This window comes from Lygodium microphyllum, chromosome 24 (genome assembly GCF_053477565.2).
Source record: "Lygodium microphyllum isolate KBCC chromosome 24, Lygodium_microphyllum_v1.1.10, whole genome shotgun sequence".
Taxonomy (NCBI): domain Eukaryota; kingdom Viridiplantae; phylum Streptophyta; class Polypodiopsida; order Schizaeales; family Lygodiaceae; genus Lygodium; species Lygodium microphyllum.
Genome location: NC_141158.1, coordinates 89,461,911 through 89,487,696, shown reverse-complemented (window position 1 = coordinate 89,487,696; position 25,786 = coordinate 89,461,911). Strand labels below are relative to the sequence as shown.

At 41.2% G+C, this 25,786-nt stretch overlaps 1 protein-coding gene across 3 annotated transcripts in view; it reads left to right on the top strand.

Moving 5' to 3' along the window:
• Positions 1 to 23,319, top strand: part of SEC8 (subunit of exocyst complex 8) — a 177,119-nt gene extending 153,800 nt beyond the window's left edge. For 2 of the 3 annotated variants that reach the window (XM_087666018.1, XM_087666017.1), the window contains exons 19-27: positions 17,550 to 17,759; positions 17,836 to 17,921; positions 20,859 to 21,054; positions 21,161 to 21,238; positions 21,358 to 21,459; positions 21,551 to 21,625; positions 21,985 to 22,080; positions 22,209 to 22,258; positions 23,000 to 23,319. In XM_087666018.1, the coding sequence (XP_087522144.1) occupies positions 17,550 to 17,759; positions 17,836 to 17,921; positions 20,859 to 21,054; positions 21,161 to 21,238; positions 21,358 to 21,459; positions 21,551 to 21,625; positions 21,985 to 22,080; positions 22,209 to 22,258; positions 23,000 to 23,093 (987 nt within the window). In that variant the 3' untranslated portion in view covers positions 23,094 to 23,319. Of the gene's footprint in view, positions 1 to 17,549; positions 17,760 to 17,835; positions 17,922 to 20,858; positions 21,055 to 21,147; positions 21,239 to 21,357; positions 21,462 to 21,550; positions 21,626 to 21,984; positions 22,081 to 22,208; positions 22,259 to 22,999 lie in introns of those variants that run through there. The other variant, XM_087666020.1, reaches the window with a different exon arrangement.
• The last annotated feature ends 2,467 nt before the right edge of the window (positions 23,320 to 25,786 follow it).

The following is a 25,786-nucleotide window of genomic DNA, read 5'->3' as shown; positions in this document are numbered from 1 at the left end:
ACCACACAAGAAACAGTGACCAGCAAAAGTCATTGCAATTTAGGCTCAACTAGTTGGTTCTCTTTCTGGTAGTATCCCACTGCATGCACAGTTGATTTCAGTTAACTATCTTAAGACTTGGAGGTACCAACACATGGCCTACTACAGCCACTGCACCCTTGAGAAGAGCCCAGTAAACAGCCGGGCAACTTTCTACTTCCACCCATGCTGGACATGCCTGCTTGAGTAAAGATTGGGAATCTACTAGTGGACACCATAAGACAATATGCACCAAGTATTTATCAAAGAAAAGAAGCTACTTATTGAGGAGAAGATCCCGTGCCGAGGTACAAAGAAGCACAACCTCATAGAGTCCGCACGGACAAGCAAAGATCCCCTCCACACAATTAGTCTGAAGAAGAGTTGTCAACCACTAACGGATCCTAGCTAGCATGAGAATGTGGCCAGTAAAGAAGAGAATAACACCTTGATCGTGGAAAGCAAAAAAGGAGCAAAGAACCTTGTGAGTATTCTCCTATGTGTCCAAAATGTCCTCCTTGGCACAAGTAGGAATAGTTCGATGATTATGCTCAACACACTCCTCCATGAGAGAACTTGCAAACTCAAGCAATTGGTCCCGATTTGGTTGAGTATATGAGCGAGGCAAAGAATCAATGGAGTCATGAGCCTTAGAACCAATAGTAGATTCATCATGGAGATGCTTGTGTTTGACAAATGGTTGAACATTAGGGGGGAGGCGAACCATTGCATCAATACAGGGCACCATGTCTTCTTGCACTGCGTCTTCTTTCACATCAATGTTTGGATCCAAGGTTGCAACAACTTGATCCATATCATCCATATTTGAGTCTTCCATCAAGGAACAAGAGCAATCAATTGCTCATTGTCTTATTCTCATTGTCGTGCTGTCTGTAAGCATAGCAGGTATGTAGGCTTTGAAGTGTCGAATGCGCAGTTGAGAAGCAATGGTCAGCAATGGCAATGGCAGAGAGAAAACCATGAGAAGCAGTAGAGAATAGAGAGTGAGAGATGTTGGAATATCAGAGTGAGAGCAAGAGAAAGTGTGCACAAGAGACGGAGAGAGCTCAAGTACAAGAAGAAGATCTTGCTCAATGAGTTGTTTACAAGTACAACTAGTATACTCTCCTCTACATTGAGAGTGACCTCTAGGCTATTTAAATAGCCTTTGGATGGCTAGGGTTAGGGTTTCCCCCTACCCTCTAGTTCATTCACACCCAACTACCCTTATTTATCCCTGCATACATAGGATTCACATTGCCTATCTCTCAACGCCCCCCTCAATGCCAAAGTGGCATTGGTCTATAAGACATGTTAATGCCCCCCCTCAAACAAAATGGGATACCTTTATACATCAGGCTACAAGAGTGCTTATAAGTAGAGGATTTATAGATTTAGAAAAGTCAATCTTCATGTGTTTTGGAAACAAAGTTTGCCTCCAATTCTTTTGGTACTTCAGGGATGGTAGGACATTTACTAGTAATATACCCTACCTTCTTACATTTGTTGCACTTCATTTTGTCAAGATATTTTTTCCAAGAGTTATTGACAAGATGTCTCTTCTTATTGTAGAAGGACCATTTAGTGGATACACTATAAACCAAGACTTGCTCACAGGTTATTGAAGTAGATGCGTGACTAGTATTGCCTTCTTTCGGATTTCTTTTCTTCTCATCTAAACAAGATTGCATGATGCTTTCCAAGGTTGGATTTGGGAAATTTATAAGAGTAGCTACAAGGATTGGGAATATCTTCTTTACAGCTTTCAAGAGAATTGCAACGGCATCTTCATAATGTATTGAAGCATGATTGAGGATAGTTGTGCCATGTGCCCCTTCATGTGAGAGATAAACTTACTTAGGTCTTCTCCTTGCTTATACTCCAAGCTAAAAATTTCGATCGTAAGGAAAATTTTAGAGTTCTTTCCTTTAGCTCCATAAAGCTTTTCAAGCTCATTCCATTTCTCTTTGTCAATGGAGACTTGGTCAATGTGATGAATCAAGCATTCATCCAAATGAAGCATGATTATAGCTTGGGCTCTTTCATCATCTTCTACATCAAGCGGGTTTGATGGATTAATAACTTTGGTCCCTTTGATGAAGGGCCAATAGCCCCGTTTCATTATTTTATACTTCACTAATACCTTCCATGGATAAAAGTCTTTTCCATCAAACTTATGGATTTGAGGCATAGTTGTCAGGTACGAAAGGTACAATACGGTACGGTATGATAAAATACGGTACTAATTGGTACCTTATGATTTCATAACGTACGGTACAATATTAGTACGAAGAAAATTAAGATGATTTTTTAAATAACAAAAATCATAAATCATTAAATGATAGATCATAGAATACATGTTTAAAGTGAAAATAGCCATTTCATTACAGAATAAGATGAATACATGAGGGTGACCATCGCAGTTGTATGGGCTACACAAAACATGCGATACAACTACAGTCTAGTATATCTGATACAAAAAAAAAAAAAAGATCTATATCATATGAATATATGATGAGGCATCACTATCATCATCATCATCATCATTAGAACCATCTGAGTGCTCATCAAGAGAGTTTGAAGATAACTTCTCGGCATCCGATGATGAGACACACTCATACTCATCCTCAAATGATGGCTTCCTAGGTGGCGACTGTGTTGGCAAGGGGGGGATGTCATCATGAGGCACAAGATGTGAGCTACTAGAGCCCCACCTTACATATGTCTGCAAGCCCTCGAACCACCCCTCCTCGATAATGGAGGGCATCAAATGACCATGACCGTGCTACCACCTACTCGAACTCCTCGCCCACGAGCACACTGGCTGCGAGTGTCACGAGTATCTGCTGCTATAAGCTCTCTTTAGAGCTCTGCAAAAATCATCTCTTCCTCCTCGTCCACCTCCTTATGTATACTCGAAAGAGTGTCACCCGTCAACTTGAATGTATCAACATTCACCTACACAATGCAGTGTTGCACGTAAGATTGATCATTGTAAATGCTAAAGTCTAAATTGTAAAGTATAAAGTTTAAACTTCAAAGTTCAAAGTTTAAAAGTTAAAATAACAAATTTTAAAAACCTGCTTCAAACTACCCATGCTCATCATAGCCCTCGTCATGCGTAAGTTAGTGCGGCAATAGACTAGCCGCTCTAACTGTTGTGTGCTAAGCCGATTACGAATCTTTGTGTGAATGAGAGAATAGACACTCCAGTTTCTCTCACATGCACCCGAAGAGCAATTCTGGGAAAGGACCCTCATGGCTAAGGGTTGAAGAGTCTCCAATGCGTATCCAAAGTTTTGCCACCGAAATAAAGGCTTCACAAGTGACTCTCTCCTCCAACAAGTGGGAGAAGCAAAAGCCACATGTCCTCTTTGATGTGCATAGCATCATAGCTCCTCTAGCACTGCATTGTGGTCATCCACAGGAACCACACGAGTCAAATAAGCAAACTGGTCTGAACAGAACTCTCTATCATCCATGACCGACGGTGACTTGTAGCCGGATGTACCAATGCGGCAAAGCCATGGATGGGCTTATGCATCCACGCCCATCTCCTCTCTGCTATCTCTAAAACATGTGTACGTTGTGTCTTTGTGATCACTGTACAAGCACGTGCCTCCATCAATGCCGCTTTAAAGAAGTGAACGAGAAGGTCCATGGTGGACCCCTCACAATCACTCATACGTAACACCCTATAAAAGGGAGTCACGACAATGACAAAGGCATGGACTTTTTGCTAAAACTGCTCATTAAGGCACAAGCGCTGCATGGCTTTGGCCTCCTCTATCTCATGCTTATCCCACTCATTCCATAGAGTAGACACCACTGTCTGGCGCAAGGCGGACCGCACCTCATAAAGGCACTCCAGCAATAACCACATGTAAGCAAAGCGAGTTGAAGAAGGCTTCTTCAACTCTAGTGTACTATGCTCACGATACATTGCAAGTATCTTTACCTTTACTTTGAAGAATGTGACAATTGATGTAGCTTTGCGGACCATCCTCTTCACCCACTTGAGCTTCCCAATATTCTCCATGAGCAAGTCCAAACAATGACTTGCACATGGAGTCCACACAATCTAGGGAACTCGGTCTCAAGCAAACGACCCATGCGCCGACAATTTGATGCATTGTCGGTAACAACTTGCACCACATTTGAGGGGCCCACCTACAACCACAATTTACAAATTGTTATGTATAAATCAAATTTCAATTATGAATCATGATATTATCATAATGAAAGAAAGTGAAATAAATTTAAAACTCGAATTGCAATGTATACCTCAATGATGGCTTGTCGAATGTGGCGGTAGATGAATGCGCCCGTCATTTTTCTCCCCCTCTTGCCGGTATCTACGACCTGCAAAAAGTAAGTGCCGAGTGGACATGAGACGAGTACGTTGATGATGCCCCGTTTCTTACGATCACTCCATCCGTCGGTGAGAATGGAGTAACCATATTTTATCCATGCGGCGTGAATAGGATCAAGGGCTCTATCAATCCTCTCCTTCTCTTCGTCAATCTTTCTCGTCCTCATGTCGTTGTATGTGACACCGGTCCAATGTCCGCAAGTCGTTGCCTTTCTCTAAGAAAGGCAACCGATCCACGCACATGACCGGGAGCTTGAGAGAGGGACGATTGTCTCTCCGGCACTGCATAAGCCTCCACTCTTTGTCTTTTACCGGAGCCGGATGCGAATGTGGAGCTCCCACCAGCAATGGTAGAGGCCTCTCCCGCATCAGTTGAAGATACCCCCACATTGGATGCTTCCTCGTTAGTGGGCATAGGAGTTGGTGTCAATAAGCCACTTCCTCCTCCTCTTGTGGATCCCTCTCTCATCTTGGTGAGAATCTCCTCCGCAATGTTTCGAGCGATCTCCTTGCATGGAGCAACTTGCCCCCCCATCTTGGACAGATGTTGGAGAAGCCAAGTTGCACCACTTGTATAGTGCTTCCCACAATACTTGCATGTCCAATGGTGGGAGTTGGACTTCTTTGTGTCCCTCTCCACATGGATCGCATGCAAATTGAAGGCCTCATGCTTCTCACGAATCATGGTGCCGATGACGAATAAAGAGGCCTAAGAGACACACACACACACACACACACACACACACACACACACAGAGATGCTTGAGTCTTGACTCTTGAAAGTTGAGAGGGAGACTTGAGAGGCCGGAGGGTTGGGTAAAGTTGAAAGAGCAAGAGTGAGAGAGAGGGGATGGGACATTAGAATGGCAAATGCTTTGATAGGGTGCAGGATGGAGGGGATGGGAGGTGAGATTTGAGAATGGCAAATGCTTCCATAGGGTGCGGGGGAAAAAGGGGATGGGAGGTGAGTTTCGAGAATGACAAATCATAAGTCCATTCAAGAATCAAGATCCAAGAGAGGAAGATGAGATTCGAGAATGGTAAGTCACAACGGCTTTCTAAATTGGTGTGGAAGCATAGAGGAGAGGAGCGCCTTTTGTAGATGAGAGAAGGGTCAAAGTTCAAATAGTTAAAGAGGGGTCAACGGTCAAAGAGAGGGCTGCCAGCTAGAAGGAATCCAAAGAGGGCTGGGAAGGGGAGTGCATGGCTGAAAAAGGGGGTGGGGTGAGATATCCAAGGCTTCCCACCCCCCAAAAAGTGCCACGCAGACAGGCGGATTAAAAGCGGGAGCGCAAAAAACGTGGGACGCAGGATCCAAGTGGCGTAGGCGACGTGGCCCAAATAGGCCCAAAAGTCGTACGGATACATAGTACCGTACGGTTCGTACCGTACGAACCTGTCCGTACGTCGTACGAAAGCAACTATGATTTGAGGTCTAACGTCGGCATAGGTCATGGCCATGATAGGAAGGTCTTACCAATTGCTCTAGGCAATGGTAGTGTCTAGTCCTTTTCAATTTCTCTATGTTAAATAGCAAAGTTTTTGACATTGAAAGCTCTATGGTAGAGCATGCAAGCTCATCTAACCCATCCCACTTATCTTGATCCTTGGTGTGAGATGGAGAGAGGATCGAAGCTCAGCTCAAAGTGCAATAGACAGTGCGTAGAGTGAAGTACGACACCCAGTGCAATAGACTAAAAGAGTACGATCTAAAAGTACGAAGTACAACCCTTAAATCTTAGGGTTGTAGGGGGTGTTCACACCCGGAACACAATAAGTGCCTGTAAGTGTGTGACATAACATAAGCACATACGAAACAAGATAATAAGTGTGGGGAAAAAAGCCTCTCGTACCAAGAGTGAAAACTGTCGCAGTGTCCTACTGATCGCCGATACTCCTTTGTGAGCGTAGGCATGAGTGAGAAACCCAACAAACCCCCCTAGAGTGAAAAGTGATCAAAAGTACAAGGATCATCCGCCACCAAAGGAGATCAAATTTAAAGCATTGCGAAATGCTTCAAATTTATTACGAGGACGAGCTTTGGTGAAGATGTCTGCCACATTATTGGTGGTAGGACAATAGACAAGGCTGATATCACCTGCATGTAGCCTCTCTTTGACAAAGTGATAATGTATCTCAATGTGTTTCGTGCGTGCATGAAACACTGGGTTCCGTGCCACTGCAATCGCACTCTGATTGTGAGTGAACAAAGAAGTACACTCCGTAACATATACATCCAGATCAACTAGCAAGCGTCTAATCCATATGCATTCAACTGTGGTAGTGACAAGTACCTTGTATTCAGCTTCACATGGCGATGTGGCAACAATGGATTGTTTCTTGCTAAGCCAAGATATACAAGATGAGCCAAGAAAGAAACAATTGCCACTAGTGGAGTGACGAGAATCATAATCACTAGCCCAATCAGAATCATTGTAAGCATGTAACTGCAGTAGTCCCCCCTTGGCATAAAGCAATCCAAGAGATCTCGTACCCTGCAAGTAATGAAAGATACGCTTAACAACTTGCCAATGTGACATGTGTGGCTGATGCATGTATCTGCTCAGGGTTGAAATTGCAAACTGTATATCCGGCGTAGTGTTGCATAGGTAAATAAGACATCCAACTGCTGGAGCATATGGTGTATATCAAACAAATCATTGTCATCATGTAATGACAGCTTTAGTCCAAGTTCCATTGGTGTACAGACTGGCTTGCCATCCTGTAAGCCAAACTTCTCAAGAAGTTCACCAATGTATCTTGATTGTGATAAAGCAATACCTCTAGCATCATGTATGAACTAAATGCCTTAGTAATAATGCAAAGACCCCAAGTCTGACAGTTCAAAAGTTTGCTGCAAATTTTGTTTGAATGCTGAAATTTGATCAGCATGTGTCCCTGTAAGCAAAAGATCATCAACATATAGACAAATGATCAGCATGGTTCCCCCCTCTTTACATACGTAAAGGGTAGACTCATATGAGTTGTTTATAAACCCTTGGCTGAGCAAAAAAACATCTATCTTTGCATACCAAGCTCTAGGAGCTTGTTTCAAACCATATAAACCTTTTTCAGCTTGCAAACCAAGTGTTTGGATCCCTCAACTGCAAAACCAATGGGCTGCTGTACATATACTTTCTCATGAGGTTCCACATGTAAAAATGCAGTTTTATTATCTAACTGATGCATAATCCATCCATAATGGGCAGCCAAAGAAACCATAGACCTGATGGTTGTCATGTGGGAGGTAGGAGCAAATGTCTCCTCATAGTCAATGCCTTTCTTCTATGCATAGCCTTTAGCTACAAGCCTTGCCTTATATTTGTCAATGGATCCATTTGCATTCCGTTTCAGCTTGTAGATCCATTTTGTTCCAATGCTTTCTTGCCAAAGGGCAAAGACACTAAATCCCATGTTTGATTCTTAATGATAGAATCCAATTCAGCTTGCATTGCTACCATCCAATGAACACTTTGTTGTGCATCCTCAAGACATTGAGGCTCCTCATCATCAACTGTGCTTGCTACCATAACAAACTCCATGGTATGTGCAATATCATGCATACAAGCTTGCCTTCTAGTACGACCAGCCATGGGTGCATCCAGATGACTATCTTTCATAGTTTGTAAATACCATCTAGGCATTTGTCTTGCCTCCTGACTGTGCACAAGGTCTTACTGAATTTTAGTTTCAGCACTTTGCTGATTATTCAGATCAGCCAATGACTGATTTTCTGCATTTTCTAATGGAGCAGCTGGCTGAACATTGAGTTCACTTGCTGAAACACCAGCTGAGTCACCAAATGTAATGGGCAACAGCCCTTCAAATACATCACGGGCAGCCTAATATGTGTCTAAACCAGCAAGGGATAATTCTGATTTTTCACCAAAGAGTACATCCCTACTGACAAACACCTTTTTAGAGACAGGATCATAGAGTTTGTAGCCTTTTCTCTCACTACTGTATCCCACAAAAATGCATTTGACAGCCTTGTTATCCAACTTTTTTCTGAGTACTTGTGGCATGTATGCATATGCAAGACACCCAAAGGTACAAAAGTGTCCAACAGAAGGTTTCCGGTTGTTCCAAGCATTTTCTTTAATGCTTTGGTGGGGCATTTGTTCAAAACATGGCAAGCATACATAACGGCTGCCATCCAAAAACTGTGTGGCAAGCTCTTTGCTTTCAGCATACATGTGGCCATCTCCATGAGTGACCGATTCTCCCTCTCTGCAAACCCATTCTGCTATGGAGTATAAGCAGTAGTGAACTGATGAACAATGCCCTTTTGCCTCAAAAAAGAATTCAGCATAGAGGACATATATTCCCTCCCTCGGTTTGAACGGAGAGTCTTTATTGTACAGCCAGATTGGTTCTCAACAAGGGCAACAAAAGCCAAGAATGCATTAGGGTTGTTGAATCTATTGGAGTAGGGGGAGAGACGGGGCCAAATCCATTGGAGCGGGGGCGAATCGGTTGGAGCGGAACAAAGCGAATTATCGAGGCAAGGGGGACTCAGTGTGGGGGGGGGGGCAAGTTGACGAACCGGGCATTGACGATGGTGTGGTCAATCTATGGCGGGCGCGATCAAACGGAGCGGGGGGCAGCTTGTGACGCGACGGGTTGAGCTTTCTCTCTCTGCACCTGAAACATGACATGGTCTAATTTAAGCCTATCTTGTTTAGCTATGATACTAACTTTGTGGAAGATGTTATTTAGTCTTTACTTACATATACAAAACAGATAGATGTATACTCACAAGATATCTATGACACTTTGTTGCCTTTTTAGTGGTGCATAGTCCACATATACCACCAAATGAGACAATTTTTCAACCTATACATGTTTCTCATGATACCACAGATCGGCCTATCCTTGACGTGAATGTGAATGATACACTGCTTGATGAGAGATGAGAGATTAAGCAAGTCAAGATTATGCCAAAATGGTTGTTACAGATATTGCAGAATAGTAAGTTGGATGTACCATTGATTAGATATGCTCGTTTGGGTTCTCAAAGTACCTCTTATGTATTAGATTATTATGCATTGGGTGTTTCTACTTTGTGAAATAGGGATGAGCTTGTGTTGAGCTAAAAAATATATTACATGCTAATTATCCTCTTAAACAGGCCCAAAACATGCTTATTTAATGAAAAACGCAAAAATAGTGTGCAGTTCAAGAGAGTTTCAATGAAACCCTAATTTGGAAGGGTCCATCTACATCTATAAATAGACAAGTTGCTCCCATTCAATCTTTATTCTTTTGTGCAGGTTTCTCACTCTACCGTGCAGATTTCAGTCATTAACCACCTACCATCTACTGTCCACTACAGCCCATCAGTGTCTAGCCCTAGGTGGCATGTTTCTAGCCATAGCCATGTGATTTGAAGGTCTCCATCTTTTGTGTTATCATAGCAGCTGATTAGCCTACGTTTTTACCATTTGGTGCTAAGTGACAAGCTACTACTATCTCTCTCACCATGTGATTGCTGCAATATCCGTATTTTTGTTGTCCAACAGGCCACCTACATCATCAAACACCTCTCCTATTATCGCTTGATAGTTCTATGCTCCAAATGATCAATTTTGAGCCTTCTTTGGTTGTATATTGTTGCGTTTGTCATATTTCAGCCTCCGACTACTATGTTTTGGTGACACTCTCTCATCTCCGACTTGTGGTTAATAGTACTGGGAATCTGCCTCTGGTGGATGTGACTAATACTATGGCTTTGCCCTTGGGCACTCTGAAACCAGCCTTCCTCCTTGGATGGATAGAGTGGTAAATCCCTGATTACAACCTAATTACAGCAGCAAATACTAAATGCAAATCTGAAAATACAAATTTACCTACTGATCTTGGACAGTGCACACCCGATTGGCCCCAAAATTGGCGTCCCTTTCAGTATTTCCTTAGCATTATTGAAGAAAAAGTTGATTTACAATGGGATTCTTTCAATCCAAATTGACCAGCAAGTCTTCAATCTATTTTGCCCCTTGGTTCGGGCACTCGATTGGCCTTCACCCACTTCATAGACGATGGAAATGTCCCAAATTCAATGGTTGGCTAGTCCTCCACTTGAATTCAGCTGAATTTCACCTTCAACCTTGTTGAATCCAAGTCTTGGAGCTTTCAATTTTTGACACGCTTCCCAAGGCTATTGCTAAACCCTAATTTCTGCTATAAATGAGGGTTTACAACAAAGAAATTTGCAATTTCTCAGCCTCCAAGGGTCCAAATGGTAACATCTTGGGAGCAAGGCTATGAAATGGCTAGGAGATGAGAGGGAAAGCTGTAGAGAGAGAAAATTCAAAGTTTTGTCACGAAGAATGATTGAAAATCAGTCATGTGCAATTGTTGCCTTGCCACAACAGCATGTAGATGCAAAGAACTGAAGAAAATCAATCATTTATTGCTGTTGCCCTGCCTCAACAGCCTGTAGATGTTGACTCCTGCTGTTGATTGGTCTTCTTTTGCCCCTGGCTACCTCAGAAGGTCCTCCAATGGTGCAAATCAACCCAGCAGCCTCTCCTTCCTCTCTCTTGCAGGCTGAATTTATAGAAATTCCTCTATCCAATCTCTAAAGACGTTTTTCAATCTTGCATGGGCATTTTTGACAAGTGGCAACCTTTCCAAATGGTTTTTCCAGCATTTTTCATACTTAAATATTAATTTTCAGCCTTAAAATACTGAAAATTAATATAATAATTATTTCGGTGCCCTGAGAAATAATTTGACTGGCCAATAATTAAATTGGCTAGGCAACTTTCATTCCCGAGTGTCTCTACGCCATCTTTGACTATCAAATCGGCGTTAGGTAGTTACCAACTAACACTTATGGCCAAATGGATGACCTAGGCCAACAACTGGCACTAGATACCACCAAGTACCTGTGCGGCATAACTTATAGCAACTTTTGCCTTCGACATCCCGTGATTTCTTCGGGTCGTAAGCTTGTGAATTTACTTTAAACCCAGTTGCACCTCACATGTGCATCATTTACTTAATCATGTGATTAAAAATTAATCCACATGTTAAGTGGGTTTCAAAAATACATATCCTCATGACACACTCTGTACACTTTTCATTCATTTACAGTTTTCATTCACTGCAGAGTTGTGTTCTTTCTCTCTCCTTTTGCTTGTGTTTGTTTCTTTTTTTAAGTTTTGAGTTTTGCTTTTAGTGCTTGAGTTTTGCACATCTATGTCTATATCGTTGTGTTTCTGTGGTGGTCATACACTCTGTGTTTTTTTAGTGCAAACCCTAGGAGCTGCTCCACTGTTTTCTTCACATGGTATTAGAGCCGGTGCTCTTGTAAAGAGTATCTTGTGGATATTGTGGAGTCCTAGGTTTTGTGTGAGGCACATGAACAACTCGCAACGGAATCACAATGTTCTAGTTAACTTCTTATTAGGGGCCCATGATGTCTTATCAAGCTTCTCCATCATTGGAGGTCCTAAGGAGGCATTATGAACTCGGGGAGAAACACAACATCCCAACTTCACCTTCACCTTTTTTAATTTCTCGTATTCCAAATTTTAGACTTATGTCAAAGGAGTTTCAAGAGCACTTGCGTATCATGTATAGTTGCAGTTACAACAACCCTCCTGCCAACTTTGCTAATCCATCCGGACTGGTTGGTAAGGCTAGGCATCTCTTTGATCATGGAGGATATACAACATTTGGGACGACTGGTAATCCATCTTCATGATCCCAACCAGGCCCAGTGTTAGGTTTGTACAATCCATTTGAGTCGTATGAATCAAAAGCCTCTTTTGTTTCTCTTTTTGGTGTGCAAGATCTAGATGATTTTCTATATGTAAACTTCAATAGAGGGGACTCTTGAAGCAGACATCCTTCATCAGGTATATCTACATCTTGTGCTTCATTTAAGCATGTAAATCACTCTTCTCATATCCCTCCCATCCCACCCTCTTCAAGCCCATACCTCAATTTTCTCTTTTCTTCATTTCAAAACCTTGGGTTTCACTCCACTTTCGCATCCTCCACGTTGGGAGTTGAAACCTTTGTTTTGGCTCCTAGTACATTCTCATTCTCCATTTCATACTTATACTTTCCTAGCCCTTCACATCACAGTGCATCATTACAGGGTGTAGCAGCCTTTAACACTATATCATCCACTCACCCTCAAGCCACTTCACACCATGGAACTTCATTATATGAAATCCCACCCTTTAACATAGTTCCCCTCACCTTTCTACTAGTAATCACATCATTTCTCCCTAAGATGGTTGTGATGAGCATCCCCCTCACTACCCGTAGTCACACACCTCTTTTGATCTCTTGTGATGAGCATCCCCCTCACTACCCTTAGTCACACACCTCTTTTGACCTCTTAGATATAGGGATTTCCATCCTTTGCTTATGGTGCATCATCACATTTTACATGGGTCACTACTATATAGGAATTCCCATCCTCTATTCCACGTGTACCTATCTCTACTCCATGGGCTTCTCATGCAGTTACCAGCATATACCTAGCTAGTCCATGCCCACATTTAGATTCACTGTGGACACTTTCTACATATATAGTGGGCGCTCTAGGATTAATTCCCAAGTGTACTCCCCTCCCCTACCCTATCCACCCTACCCTCATTACACATCTTATCCATCTCCTAGCAATACCACTGCTGTTGCAATGGCCAAGAATGCCTTGGCAGATAAGAATTATCTCAACGGGTCAAATTTTACCACTTGGTTGAACTTCATGCAACAAGTGCTTGAATCTCAAGGACTTTGGAACCTTGTCATCAATCTAGAGCTTATGTCAGACCCTTGATTAGCTCACCCTAATCACATTTATCAATGGAGACTTTGCAGTGCTTCAATGTACAACCAATGTTGAGTTAATGTAGGGGTTGCTTCTAGAGTTTCACACTCAATTACAGCATTTTTCCCTCACTTTTGAGTGTTGGAGTCATCTTATTGACCACTATGTGGCAAGAGATCGCAGTGGACGTACCAATCTCGTTTTTGAGCTTCAAGTGTTTTCAATTAAGAAAGGTGATGATTTGAAAGTCAAGTTGACCGAATATTGATCATTATTCGCAGAGTTTGTAACTACTACTCCTCGAAGTCAAACAACGATTAGGTCACATTCTTGAACAAGTTGTTCAACAAATACTTCCATTTTATCCAGCACATTATCTCACTACCCAAATTGCTGACCTTCTATGAGTTTAAGTCTCAATTCTTGTGTTACGCAAGTTTGCATGATCAAGTCCACAAGAAAGCCTCCACATAGTCTTACTCAAAGCAAAGGGGATGAGTTGCCTCTTCTTCAAGAGAAAAAACCAGCAGTAGCAAGAACTCACAAAATACAAAGACAAGCCAATCAAAGGGTGATGCCTCTTCCTCAAACGGAACCAAAGAAACCAAATCCATATGGCAACAACTTCCTAAGAAAAATAGGTTTTGCATACACTACCAAAGATTGGGCCATGTGGACAAGGAGTGTCATATCAAGGTGCAGGGTCTTCCTCCTAAGGAATCTCAGCAAACCGTTGTGATTGCCTCTACTCTTGCTAGACAGTCTAGTGGGGCTAAGCATCCTGTTGCTCCCCCATCTACTTTTTCGGCCAGCACAGTTTTGCTAGACATGTGGCATGTAGACAACCTCAACAAACAGTTTCTTTCATTACCCTTGAGGGATTGGTTGATTAATATGCAAGTTCCGATTCCATTGCATTTTTCGTATCAACTTTACATTCACCTCCATCTAGGACTACCTCCCCACCTCATCAAGTGTTTCATTGGTAGAGATCTACTAGTGGGCATACGTAATGATGGCCACATCCTTAGATTAGCTCCATCTTCGTACTCTTAGATCTTTAGTCTGTTGAGTCGAACCCATATGATTTTGTCCTTAGATTTTTCTTCTTAAGTCTTCCGTTGCATTTATCACATACAAATATACATTTGCATCATTATAATATTCATTTCATTATCTTTTCATTTTAGTTTTATTTAATTTTTTGGTGCATCTTAGTACTAACCTCTATACTTGCAGATCTTTATTTCTTTTGCATGGTTTTGTCACTAGTGTCAGGCTAACATGCAGGTTTGTACCAGTCCTTCCTAGGTTGGAGATTGGGGATGCACGCCGTTCCATTCATGGTTTTATTATCGTAGGAGTTTTGCTCTTCTACCAGCCTGGAGACTTCCCCTCCGAGGTGGATCATGCAACATCCCTCTTGATGCTATCATGGTGGTAACTTCTATCTTATTATTCTAGCTAGGATGCTTCCTCATATCATGGTCCTCGGTACTACATGAAGATCAATATGTGACTCTTCCTTCTTTGATATCAACATTCATGGTTGAGAGGGGGTTGCTACCCTTGTTGGTATTCTATAGGTTTCGGCACTTAGTCTTTGACATCAGCCTTTCTACCCCCCTCTATTGTACCTCCTTTTGCATTGCATAATTTCATCATCTTTGTAAAGGGCTCTTGGGCAAGTGAGCAATTTTCCAAGAGAGACACTATTCAAGTGGGACTTGTTGCATAAGAATTTCACAACATGTAGCATACTCATTTTGCAGAGCACCACTAGATGGATCCTAAGCTATTTCCATTGGCGGTTTGCACTTCACACAACCATTCCTTCATTACCCTTCCCTCATCATTGACACCTTTAGTGGTTGAATAGCTTGTTTGTTTTTTGATAGGCTCAACCTAACCATTCTTGTATGGTATAGTTATCATCTCTAAAAATACCCTTTAAACCACCCACAAAAAAAAAACCCAACAAAGTTCATTGTGGTTACATCCACCTTTGCAAGACTTGGTAGGCCACTAGCGAGCCGACAAGCACCCTTTGTCAGATGCCCTATCCTCTTTGGGGTGACTACTTGGACTCCCTTGGTAAAATAAACATCGCCTCTGTAGTCTTGGTAAACCACTGGACAAACACCATGCACCCTTTGTGTGATGCCTTGGTTGCTTTGGGGGTGGGACACCTTGGGCACAGTTGGGTTGGCCTTCCTTTCTTGCCTTGTTTTGGGCCTGAGAGAGGATGTTGAGCTAAAAAATGTGTTACATGTTGATAGGCTCTTAAATAGTCCCAAAACATGCTTATTCAATGAAAAATGCAAAAAAGGTGTGTGGTTTGAGAGAGTTTCAATGAAACCATAATTTGAGAGGGCTCATCCACATCTATAAATAGATAGGCTGCCCCATTGAATCTTCATCCTTTTGTGTAGGTTTCTCACTCTACCGTGTTGATTTCAACCACCTACTATCTACTATCCACAGCCATCACTGGCTATAGCCCATCGATATCTACCCTAGGTGGTCTAGCCATCATCTTGCTATTTGGAGGTCTCCATCTGTTGCGCCATCATAGCAATTAGTCAGTCTGCATTTTCAGCATCTCATGTGCCAGGCAACAGGTTATTGCCATCTCTCCCACCATGCGGCTGCTACAATACTACGTTTTGCTATCCGGCAGGCCACTTACATCAACAAACACCTCTCCTATTGTTGTGTGACAATTCTCTGCTTCAGGGAAAGATATAGAAAAAAAAAGCTGATCTGATCAATTTTCAGCCTTCATTGGTTGTACTCTGCTACATTTACCAAATTTCAGCCTTCAACTGCTATGTTTTGGTGACCATCCTCCTCCCCTTCATTATTCAGCACTCTTTCATTTTCCATTGGTAGTTACACTACTTGGCATCTATCTCCAATGGATGTCACTCTCCGACACTACTACTTTGCCCTTAGGTAGTCTATACACTCTTCATTCATTTACAGTATTCATTCACTTCAAAGTTGTATTCTTTCTCTCCCTTGCTTGTGTTTGTTTCTGTGTTGGAGTTTTGAGTTTTGCACGTCTATGTTTGTATTATTGTGCTTTTATCTTGGTCGTACACTTTATGTTTGCTCAATGCAAACCCTAGCAACTACTCCACTGTTTTCTTCACAACTTCTATCTTTTGAAGAGGCATAAAATTCAAAAAATGGGTTGCGGATGGAGGAAGCGCATCCCCGGGGGGGGGGGGGGGGGGGGGGGGCGCCAGTCATGCCTGGATGGACAAGCAGGGGGGAGCGCCAAGCAGGTGAAATGGCTCATTGTGTGGGCGGCCAAAGGTGGCGGGGGACAAACGTCCAAGCGAGGGGCAAAACGGACAGGCGGGGTGGAAACAGGGGGGACGAACAAAACGGGCCGCGATCTAGGGGGGGCGCGAATTGGTGGAGTGAGGGGTGTGATCCCCACTGGGGGGCGAGCACGAGCAGGTAGAGGTGAAGGGCGTGATCCAGACGGGGAGGGCAGGCACAATCAGACGGAGCAGCGGGGTAGCGCCGAATGTCATGATGGTGCTGAGCTTCACTTGTCTCAAAGAGATATTTACCTCTAAACCTAGGGAATTAGGGTTTAATATAAGGTGGAATTTAGCTTGGTGGCACATCATTTGTACTTTCCTACTTTGAGGATCTTTCTTGGACATCCCACCTTACATGACAATGAGTGTCATGTCCACCTACCATGATGGTGCATTCTCGTGCAAGAGTTACGACCTCTTAAAATAGTTCATTTGTCTTGATTTGTCTTAGATCTCAACAGCCATGGTTGCTTGATGCCATATGCATTTCATCAATATATACCATAGCTATGGTTTCTTGCTCTATTTTATGGTTGTGGATCATGGTTTCTTGTCATATTTGATTAGTGTTTTACTGGAAGCTATGGTTTATTTTGTGTTAGAAGCATGTTTCATTTCACCTTCTGCCGAGCCACCTGTGCACTCACCAATCCAACCCTGAACCACATTATCCACAATATCATAGGACACACCCAAGCCCTATTCAAAGGTTTTTCTTTTTTTAATTGTTTTATTATTTTACTCCCCATCCATACAAGCCCCTATTCACATCTCAGCCTTTTCCCAAGCACAGTTTTTGACCAATTTGGGGATTTGGGGAACAAACTAGTGCAGATCGAACTGCTTAACACTTGAGACACACCATGGATGACATGTATGATATATCTGAAGCACAGTACTGTGCCTCTCCGTAGTACTGTCCCCTTACATGATTATTGTTGGCATAAGTTGCCGTTACTATTACTGTTACCATTGTTGCTATTAGTATTGATTCCACGGACAATATATGACCTTGGTACTGTTTGATCTGCAGGCTGTTTTGGGAAGCCTTAGTTCTAGCATTGTTGGACGGTCAGATGTTGAGAACTTGATGAAACAAGAATCAGCAAATGCACTATTAGAGGCCTCCTATTTGCAGCAGCTTGGCAAAGATATACCAGAGGAAGACTTTTTTGATGCTGAAGGCATGGAAGTGGAAATGGAGATTACAAATCTTCTGCTGAGCTATAGACCTGTGAAGCAGGTACAATGGTTTTGAATCTGTGTTTTCTATTTCTAGCCATCACAGTCCATTAATCTGATATTAAGTGTTGATGCAGGAACAATTGATTACAGATGACCAGAAACTTACTTTAATGGCTGCCTTGAGTGATACTTTGGAGTTTGTTTCGGAATCTATTGAAAAGTATGTATATGGTACATTTATGCTTCTATGCCTCTTATGAGCATTTATATTTTCACAGCAGTTTGGGTGACATGTTTATGAGTTATAAGAATCTTTGTAGTAATTTTCCTCTCTCACATGATTGCACCCATACTGTCACAACTCAAAGTTCAAAGTAAGAAGGCATAGGCAATGTGCTTTGGGCTTGTCAACAGTTTGGTCTGTCACAGATTTTATGCCCGATGGTACAATGGATAAACTGATGTTAGAAGTCTGAGCTTAACTCAAGTCAATATGGAATAATGTGAAGTGCAGAAAAAAGTTGCACATACACACGCACATGCATTTTCCATGAAACCATATTGAGCATTTTAATATTTAGATTACTAGCAATCATGTGACAGTTGCTGCAGTGAAAGTCAGGAGTAGACATAAAGACTGGAATGGCAAAGTGTCCATAAAAGTATCTAATATCTAACCTGTGGAAGAAGAGGGAATGTGGAGAGACCCTTTGATAAAACAGGAAGAAGAATTTCCCTAATCTTTGACCTGGAAATCAAGCGTGCAATTGTTGAGAGATGCTATTCAAAAATTTTACAAAAGAATGCAATACCATAGTTAGAGTTGCATGTTCACATCTTAAATGTTAAGCTGAGGCAATGCAATGTTGGCCTATTTCAGCCCCCCATAAAGAGCACTCCATATCAAAAGAACAGCCTTTGCTACAAGGGCAATTTGTTTTTCCAAAATTCTACCAAGATTGGTTTCCAGCATTTTGAGAATTTGTTCAGGTGCCATAATGTATTGCCATGCTTGTCAATCCAGGGTGCAGGTAATATACATCTGTATCTTTTTGGACAACATGACTTGCAAAGAAATAAGACAACAACCAAGGGTGTTGTGTTTAAGTTTCCAATTCGGTCACGTTTGACCACACCAGGCACCAGCAAAAAACATTATAGCATAATGTTGATCTTTTTTCCAAATGGGTCTGCGTTGCATGTCAAGGACATGAGTGCAACATGTAGCTGGAAAAGACCTCACAGACACACACACACTGTACAAGATGTGATGCTAGCAAGAAGGTTAGTATAAGGTTGAACGTATCAGAAACAGTGGAAAATGCACAATGTACAAAGGGAATATGTCTAGGAAGAACATAGACACTATCAGAAACATTATGCATAAAGAGAACACTGATCAGGATCAATATCATGAACCATAAAGCAGTCATACAGTGGTTGCTGAAAAGATCTTTTGAAAAATGTGAATGGATCATTTATAAATACTTCTTGTCTTCAAGATGGTCGTAAGTATGGACATCTGAGCCAAGTGAAATGTGAGAAGAAACTTTGAGAGCTGCAGGTATAATGCCCAACAGTCAAAAGTGTTTATGAAAAGTATTAGAAGGGAAACTTTCTCTCGAATATGCAGTCTATCTGTCCAAAAAACTGCAAGCTGAAGGACAGAACCATAAAATGCGAAGAACTACTTCCAAAAGTGCAGGACATCTGACAAAGGTGAAGTAGCAATGCCTCCCTTCACATGAGGAACACCAGAAGGTTATATATCCCTCAGACATCTCCAGAAGAAAAGACTTGACTTTATTTTAAAGGCAATTTACATTTCGCTAAGTGATGTAAGACGTTCATCCACCATTTTAAAAACGTAGTCATGTGCTAAATGCAGTTAGCATGATCCTTTGTCTAAGCAAAAGGAAGAATTTGCATGTGAACTGATTTGGCAGTAGAAGGTAAAGAGTGGCATTAGGTAAACAATGTTGCAAACTCCAATCTGCTAACCTGGACCGAGAATCAAGATGAGGATTAGGTTGAAAAAGCTTGAGAAGATCTCTAATTTTTCTCCAAGCAAGCCTGTAGTGCATGCCCAAAAAATATACTGGAGGATACGGCAAGATAGGACGGTAAGCATTTGCACCATGGACTGAAATTCTTGACGTGGCAAATAAGCATTGTTCACATGTAATTGTCTTTGATGTGGAAGAGATGTATTATCTATGTGCATATCCAAAAACATACTAGCCATATCATTGAATGATTAAATAACTTGTGAGAGTGATCCCCCACATTTTACGTATGAAGAAATAACATCATGTGGCATGCATCAAGTATCATCTTCCATTGAACCCAATTATTAGTAAAAGCATTGCGATGTAAAGTGTAACTCACAACCCCCAGTTGTAATATTTTCCACAGGTCCATTGTATTCAATGGAGCAATCATTGTGCCCCATTTTTGCATTTCAAAACCAAGCTCATGTGAAAGATGAGTCGTGTTATTATGATACTGTTGGGAGTACTGGAATTACAACATAATAATGCATTCTTTCATTAAGAATTTGTGCAATGGATTCCACATCTGCATTCATATCCAAGATTGCAAAGCGTAAACTGCAGCAATCTTAAATATTTATCCTTGGAATATACATTGGGCCACCAATCATTGGCCATGCTTGTCATTCTAAGCCAGTATGGCTGCAATTCATGTCTGACTAGCATGCAAACACCTGAAACTATCTAGATCCAGCAAATAAACCATGCTGCCCAGCCAAACTATGCTGATTTTGCTCTTGCAGACATAAACACGTGAGGATGCATGTTACGTAGATAATGCCAAAACAACATCCATTTATTTGCAATATAGGTTGTAAATTTGTAATGAACACATTTTACTGGTGCAAATATCTAACATATGCACCAAGAGAAGCAGAAATTTGTCAAACAATTGCCATGGCATCAAGTGCCTGTTTACACCCAGTCCTTATATTTGACTTATTTTGTCTATTTTTGTTAAGGTTACTTCCGAGGTGCATTTTAAACAGATCTCTGAATATTCTCATAATAGCATGGCTGTCTGATTTGCCACTCTATAAAGGAGTAAGTCTGTTGGACATCAACAGTGTCAAGCTTATAGTGATCTGTGATAATATTGATTTCAGATTAGGACAGCACACATCTGCATCCTTGACCAATAGACGAAAGAACGAACCACATCATGTTTCTCATCACCGGCGTACTAGTAGTGCTCTTACTACTGGACTTGGTATTCTTGCTGATAAGTACCGGTCACTCAGTGCTGAATGCTTGCGTACTCTCCGTGTAGAGATGCAGCTTGCTTCAGTCTATTATTTGCAGGTACTTTTCTTTATTTTGGTAAACCCAAAGCTAGGACACTGGCTTCTCTCATCACATTTCAGGTTTTTGTTCTTTTGAAATTTGGGGTGATAGTTGATTTTGCCAGTGTATGAGCGAGCGGAGCTACACAATGGATCAGGATGCAGAAGAACCTGAAGATTTTGTCATCTCCCTAACCATGCAGGTATGGACATGCTTGTGAATGTGATTCCAGACAACATAACCGTTTGGTCTTGAATTGTTAGGTTTCCTTGTGTTCTGAATCCAAGCTTGATGCTTTTGTGGACTCGTGATCTTTGCCAGATTACAAGATTGGAGGAAGAAATGACGCCATATATTCCTGTGCATAAAAGAAGCTACATATTTGGTGGCATTTGTGGTGTTGTGGCCACTTTCTTTGTTAAAGTAAGCCTTGGTCAATGCTGATTCCTTGTTCAAAATTGATGGAAATCATTTGTATCTAACTGTCTTTGTGCTACTATGTGTTCACATCCAGGTGTTGAATGACATCAGCACGATGAATTTGTTTGGAATTCGGCAGATTTGCCGAAACTGTATCGCAGTTGAACAGGTACAGTGCTAAAATGCAAAGTTGAAACCTATGTTGGTATAATTGACATTGTATGGTAGGGTTGGTAGGGTAAAGGTTGTAGAGGCTCTCGGTGGAATTGAGAGAGCAGAAATACTATTTGGAAACATACGAAAAAGAACATCTGACAGATAAATCTGTGCAAAGCTGCTTAAGCTGAAGTGCTCGGATGAGAATAAAGCATAGATCTGTGACGTTTTACTTGTTTTGAGGCCTTTTAGGTCAGACTGCACTATATGATAATGAAATTTATAGGTGTAGCAGAAAGTATTGGAAGCAAGATTGAACAAGTCGTAGGGATGCTTGTAAGTCTTACTAGTACTGCAATGTGTTTCCTGAAGGCTCTTGCTGCATTGAGCTCAAGTAGCAGTGACATTATACACCAACGATTGGAGCATGTTCGAAGGTATCATGAGCTACTGCATTTACCATTTGAGGTAAGCTATGGTCAATAAATAATCAGGAACTGTTTTCTCTACTAGCACATTCTCAATTCAACGGGTTCTATGCATGAGCTACTGAGTTCTCTTATAATTTTTGAGTGGTTATTATTTTTTTGTTTCAGGCCTTGATTTCGTTTGTGTCTGATCATCCCACGCTTTATTCCTTCTCTGAGTAAGATCTGAACTTTCCAGACTGTTTGATGTCTAATTCAGTGCCTGTCTGGTTTACAGCATCACATGTATATTTTGAACATGGATCTGTTTGCACCAAGTGGGCACAAGATCAAATTTGTCTTTGTTTTCCAAGCTTGAATTTATGCAGGCATGTGCACTTGCAGGAGCATGTAGAAAGAAAGCACTCATTATTAGGATAGAGTGAGGCCATTTACTATCTGGTACAAGTGGTTTTAAGATTAAAGTGAAGATATTAGAAGGATAGATGACAGTATTTTTGAGAGCAGTATGACCTGAGGACAAATTCAGGTTGAAAGCAGTACAACAGAGGACAGTCTCTACAGAGCATGATGGTTGGAAATACCTGTATAATCAGAAAGCTCTAACTGACATGTTAAAACACCTCCACTGTCTTGTAGTTCAATGCAAGCTCATGTGACCTGGATGACCTGGTTACGAGGCAGCTGGGAGTTCTGTTGTTTGCAGTTTCTTTGGTTGTCTTACGTCCATGCCTCAGCTATTGGAATTGTGCACTAAATGCATGAATTGCCCATTGGCTTGCTGCCCATGTTTGTTAGGAACGGTCATCTTACACAACATCTCGGGAGGTTTCCATATGTGTGTTCCCCCCCCGTGGGTGGGTTTGGGTGGTGGTGGTGGGTGTGTGTGTGTGCTTATTTTTTGGTGGGGTGTTTTGTGACGAGAGAGAGAGTATATAATTTGCATTGCCTTGATGCAGGTATTCAAGTCTATTGAAAGTAGTTGTGCCCAGCAGGGAGGTGCCAGTTGATGCAGTTCAAAGAATAGGACAAATTTTAGCTCCTGGCTTATAAGAGTAATTATGTAATTTGTTATTCTTTGTGCAATATCATTTTGTCCTTGGCCATCTGTTCTCTAATCCTTGGATAACCATTCTCGTCTTCTTCCTTGTAGGAAGCCATATATAAATTCTTTCTTGTCAGTAGCCAGAGTCTTATTTATGTCAAGTAGCAATTTGCCATCTTGTAAAAGCCAGCCTACATATCTTGTGAAATGGACAGGTGACGATTATTTCTCTCAGCTGGTTCCAGTGCCATAATTTTTGAATGTCACAGCTTCTTGAGTAAAGTGCAATTTCCAAATTTCATTTTTACAATCAGAGCTTTCAAGTGATTTGCATGTGAAATTTTACCTTACCATAGGTGTGCAAGTGTGCACTACGCACCATTGAAAAAACTGTCAAACACAAATTGCAACTTGAAAGTAAACCAAAGCATGAGCATTCTTGTGGAATGAACATTTTGCAAAAATGCTGTTACAGTATGGACCCCTAGCAGTCCTTCCAAATTAGAAGAGCTGAATGGTAAGATCCAAGGGGTAGGTGGATAGTTGTCATGAATAGTGGCCTATTTATAGTCACAGTAGAGATTATTTGCATCAATATGAAACGAACCATCCTTACCTTTTATCTTTTGGGATAATTTCTGAGATCAGCGTCAATACTGAAAAGAACCACCCTTGGTGTTTGAAAGTGAATGAAGACAATACCTAGTTGGGAGTAAATTGTAAAACTTCGTTTGATTGGAGTGACAATTTGTTGCCCTTGTTGCAACATGGAGTTTCTTGCTTGCCCTTACCCAAGTGAGTAGTTGCTTCAAGGCAATTCACGTTGCTCTCCTAGTAGTTTATAGTATAGAGACTTATGACCTCACGAGTAGAGTGTGGACATTGATTTTTGGGCCATGCCACTAGCACCATATGACCTCATGAGGAGTAGAGCATGGACATTGATTTTTGGGCCATGCCACTCGCACTTGCTGTAATGTCAGTTATAGCCTGTAACACCACTAAAGCATTTGACCATGCCTGATCATGATGGTCTCTGTAGGGGCAATACAACACTATTATGCCAATCATTGAAAGAATACCAACTTTTGAGTGTTTATCACCTTCCGCCACCCTTTCTCTATTGGCCATCTCCTCTCTTTGATTGATTCCCAGTTGGTTGTCATTTTTTCTCTCTGGATTGTGATGCCATTTTGAGGCATTAGGCCTCATTCTTCTGATGTGAAAATCACAAGAAGATATTAATACGTCAGCTAATGTGCAAGTTGAACATAGTGTTCTCTTCAAAAGGAAGAGTGTGACATAACAATCATGGATTACAATGAGAAGTCTTTGAAGTAGATTTTGAGGTTGACAACCTTCAAGCAAAAGAGCAAGAGAGACCTATATGTGAGAGGTACCTAATTTGCATACACCTATAGCAAAACCATTATTAGAGACTAAGGTTGAAGTTGTTATACATTGCAAGAGGCCATGAAGCAGAACATGAAGTTGAGCAACAAGCATATTAACATCAAACCTTTGCCTTAAAGATACAAACTTGGTCCTATGAAGTTCTTCACAAATAGAGCTAATGTAGGACACTCAATTTATGAGACCTCAAAAATATAGCCGATGTAGGTCATAGTAATATCATTAAATGTTGAAGGCCATAGCAACAATGGTAAAAAAAGAAAGATGCAGCATTCGTTTCACAACATACTAATCAATTAAAATTAGTGCTTAATAGTACAACTAAAAAGAGAAAAGGCCAGCTCATAGATCTAGCAAGAAGAGAACTATTAGGAAATTGAAATATACTAATGGGAAGTGCATATACTAAAATTATCTTCATGCTATAGAGTGTTAACACTCCTATGTTTAAGCAAGCCAAGTGATGCATTGTCACATATAGTATTGAAAATGATTAGACAATTCAAACTAGATTCATGAACAAGGGAAATTGAAATATACTAATGGAAAGTGCATATATTAAAATTATCTTCATGCTGTAGTGTTAACACTCCTATGTTTAAGCAAGCCAAGTGATGCATTGTCACATATTGTATTGAAAATGATTAGACAATTCAAACTAGAGCTGTGAACAAGGTGCAATGATCAATTTTGTCACTAACAATAACTTAATGTTATGGATCCCCCTCAGTCTTGGTCACGCATATCGCACCGCAGACCATCTCAACACGGCATGTCAACTTAACATGGCACCATACCTTGACATAGCATGTGTCACAACTCCCCCTTCGGGCTAAGAACTCAACTTGACATAGTAACACAACATAGAAGTCAACATGGCATGATATTGTGAGCATAGTTTAACATAGACCTAGCATACCCAACAATAACTCTATTCTTCATATTAGCAATCCCATTTTGTTGTGGGACATACCTACAAGTGTGTTGATTTCTTGTGCCATTTTGCTAAGAAACTCTTTACATTAATGTGAGTTAAACTCCCACTTGCATTTGACCAAAACTCAGAGCAATGAAAGTGGCCAAACAATTATATCTACACATGGTAAGAGAGAGTACCAACCAAATGCGAAAAGTGAATAAAACAAGTGTTACACTCTTTCTAATGGCAAGGACTTTGTAGTATTACTAAACTACAAGTTCATCAAATTTCATATATCATGTAGTAACTACCTACTTTGCTATATAATCCAAAACATAATTATAGACAAGGTTTAAAAGCATGGGAAAG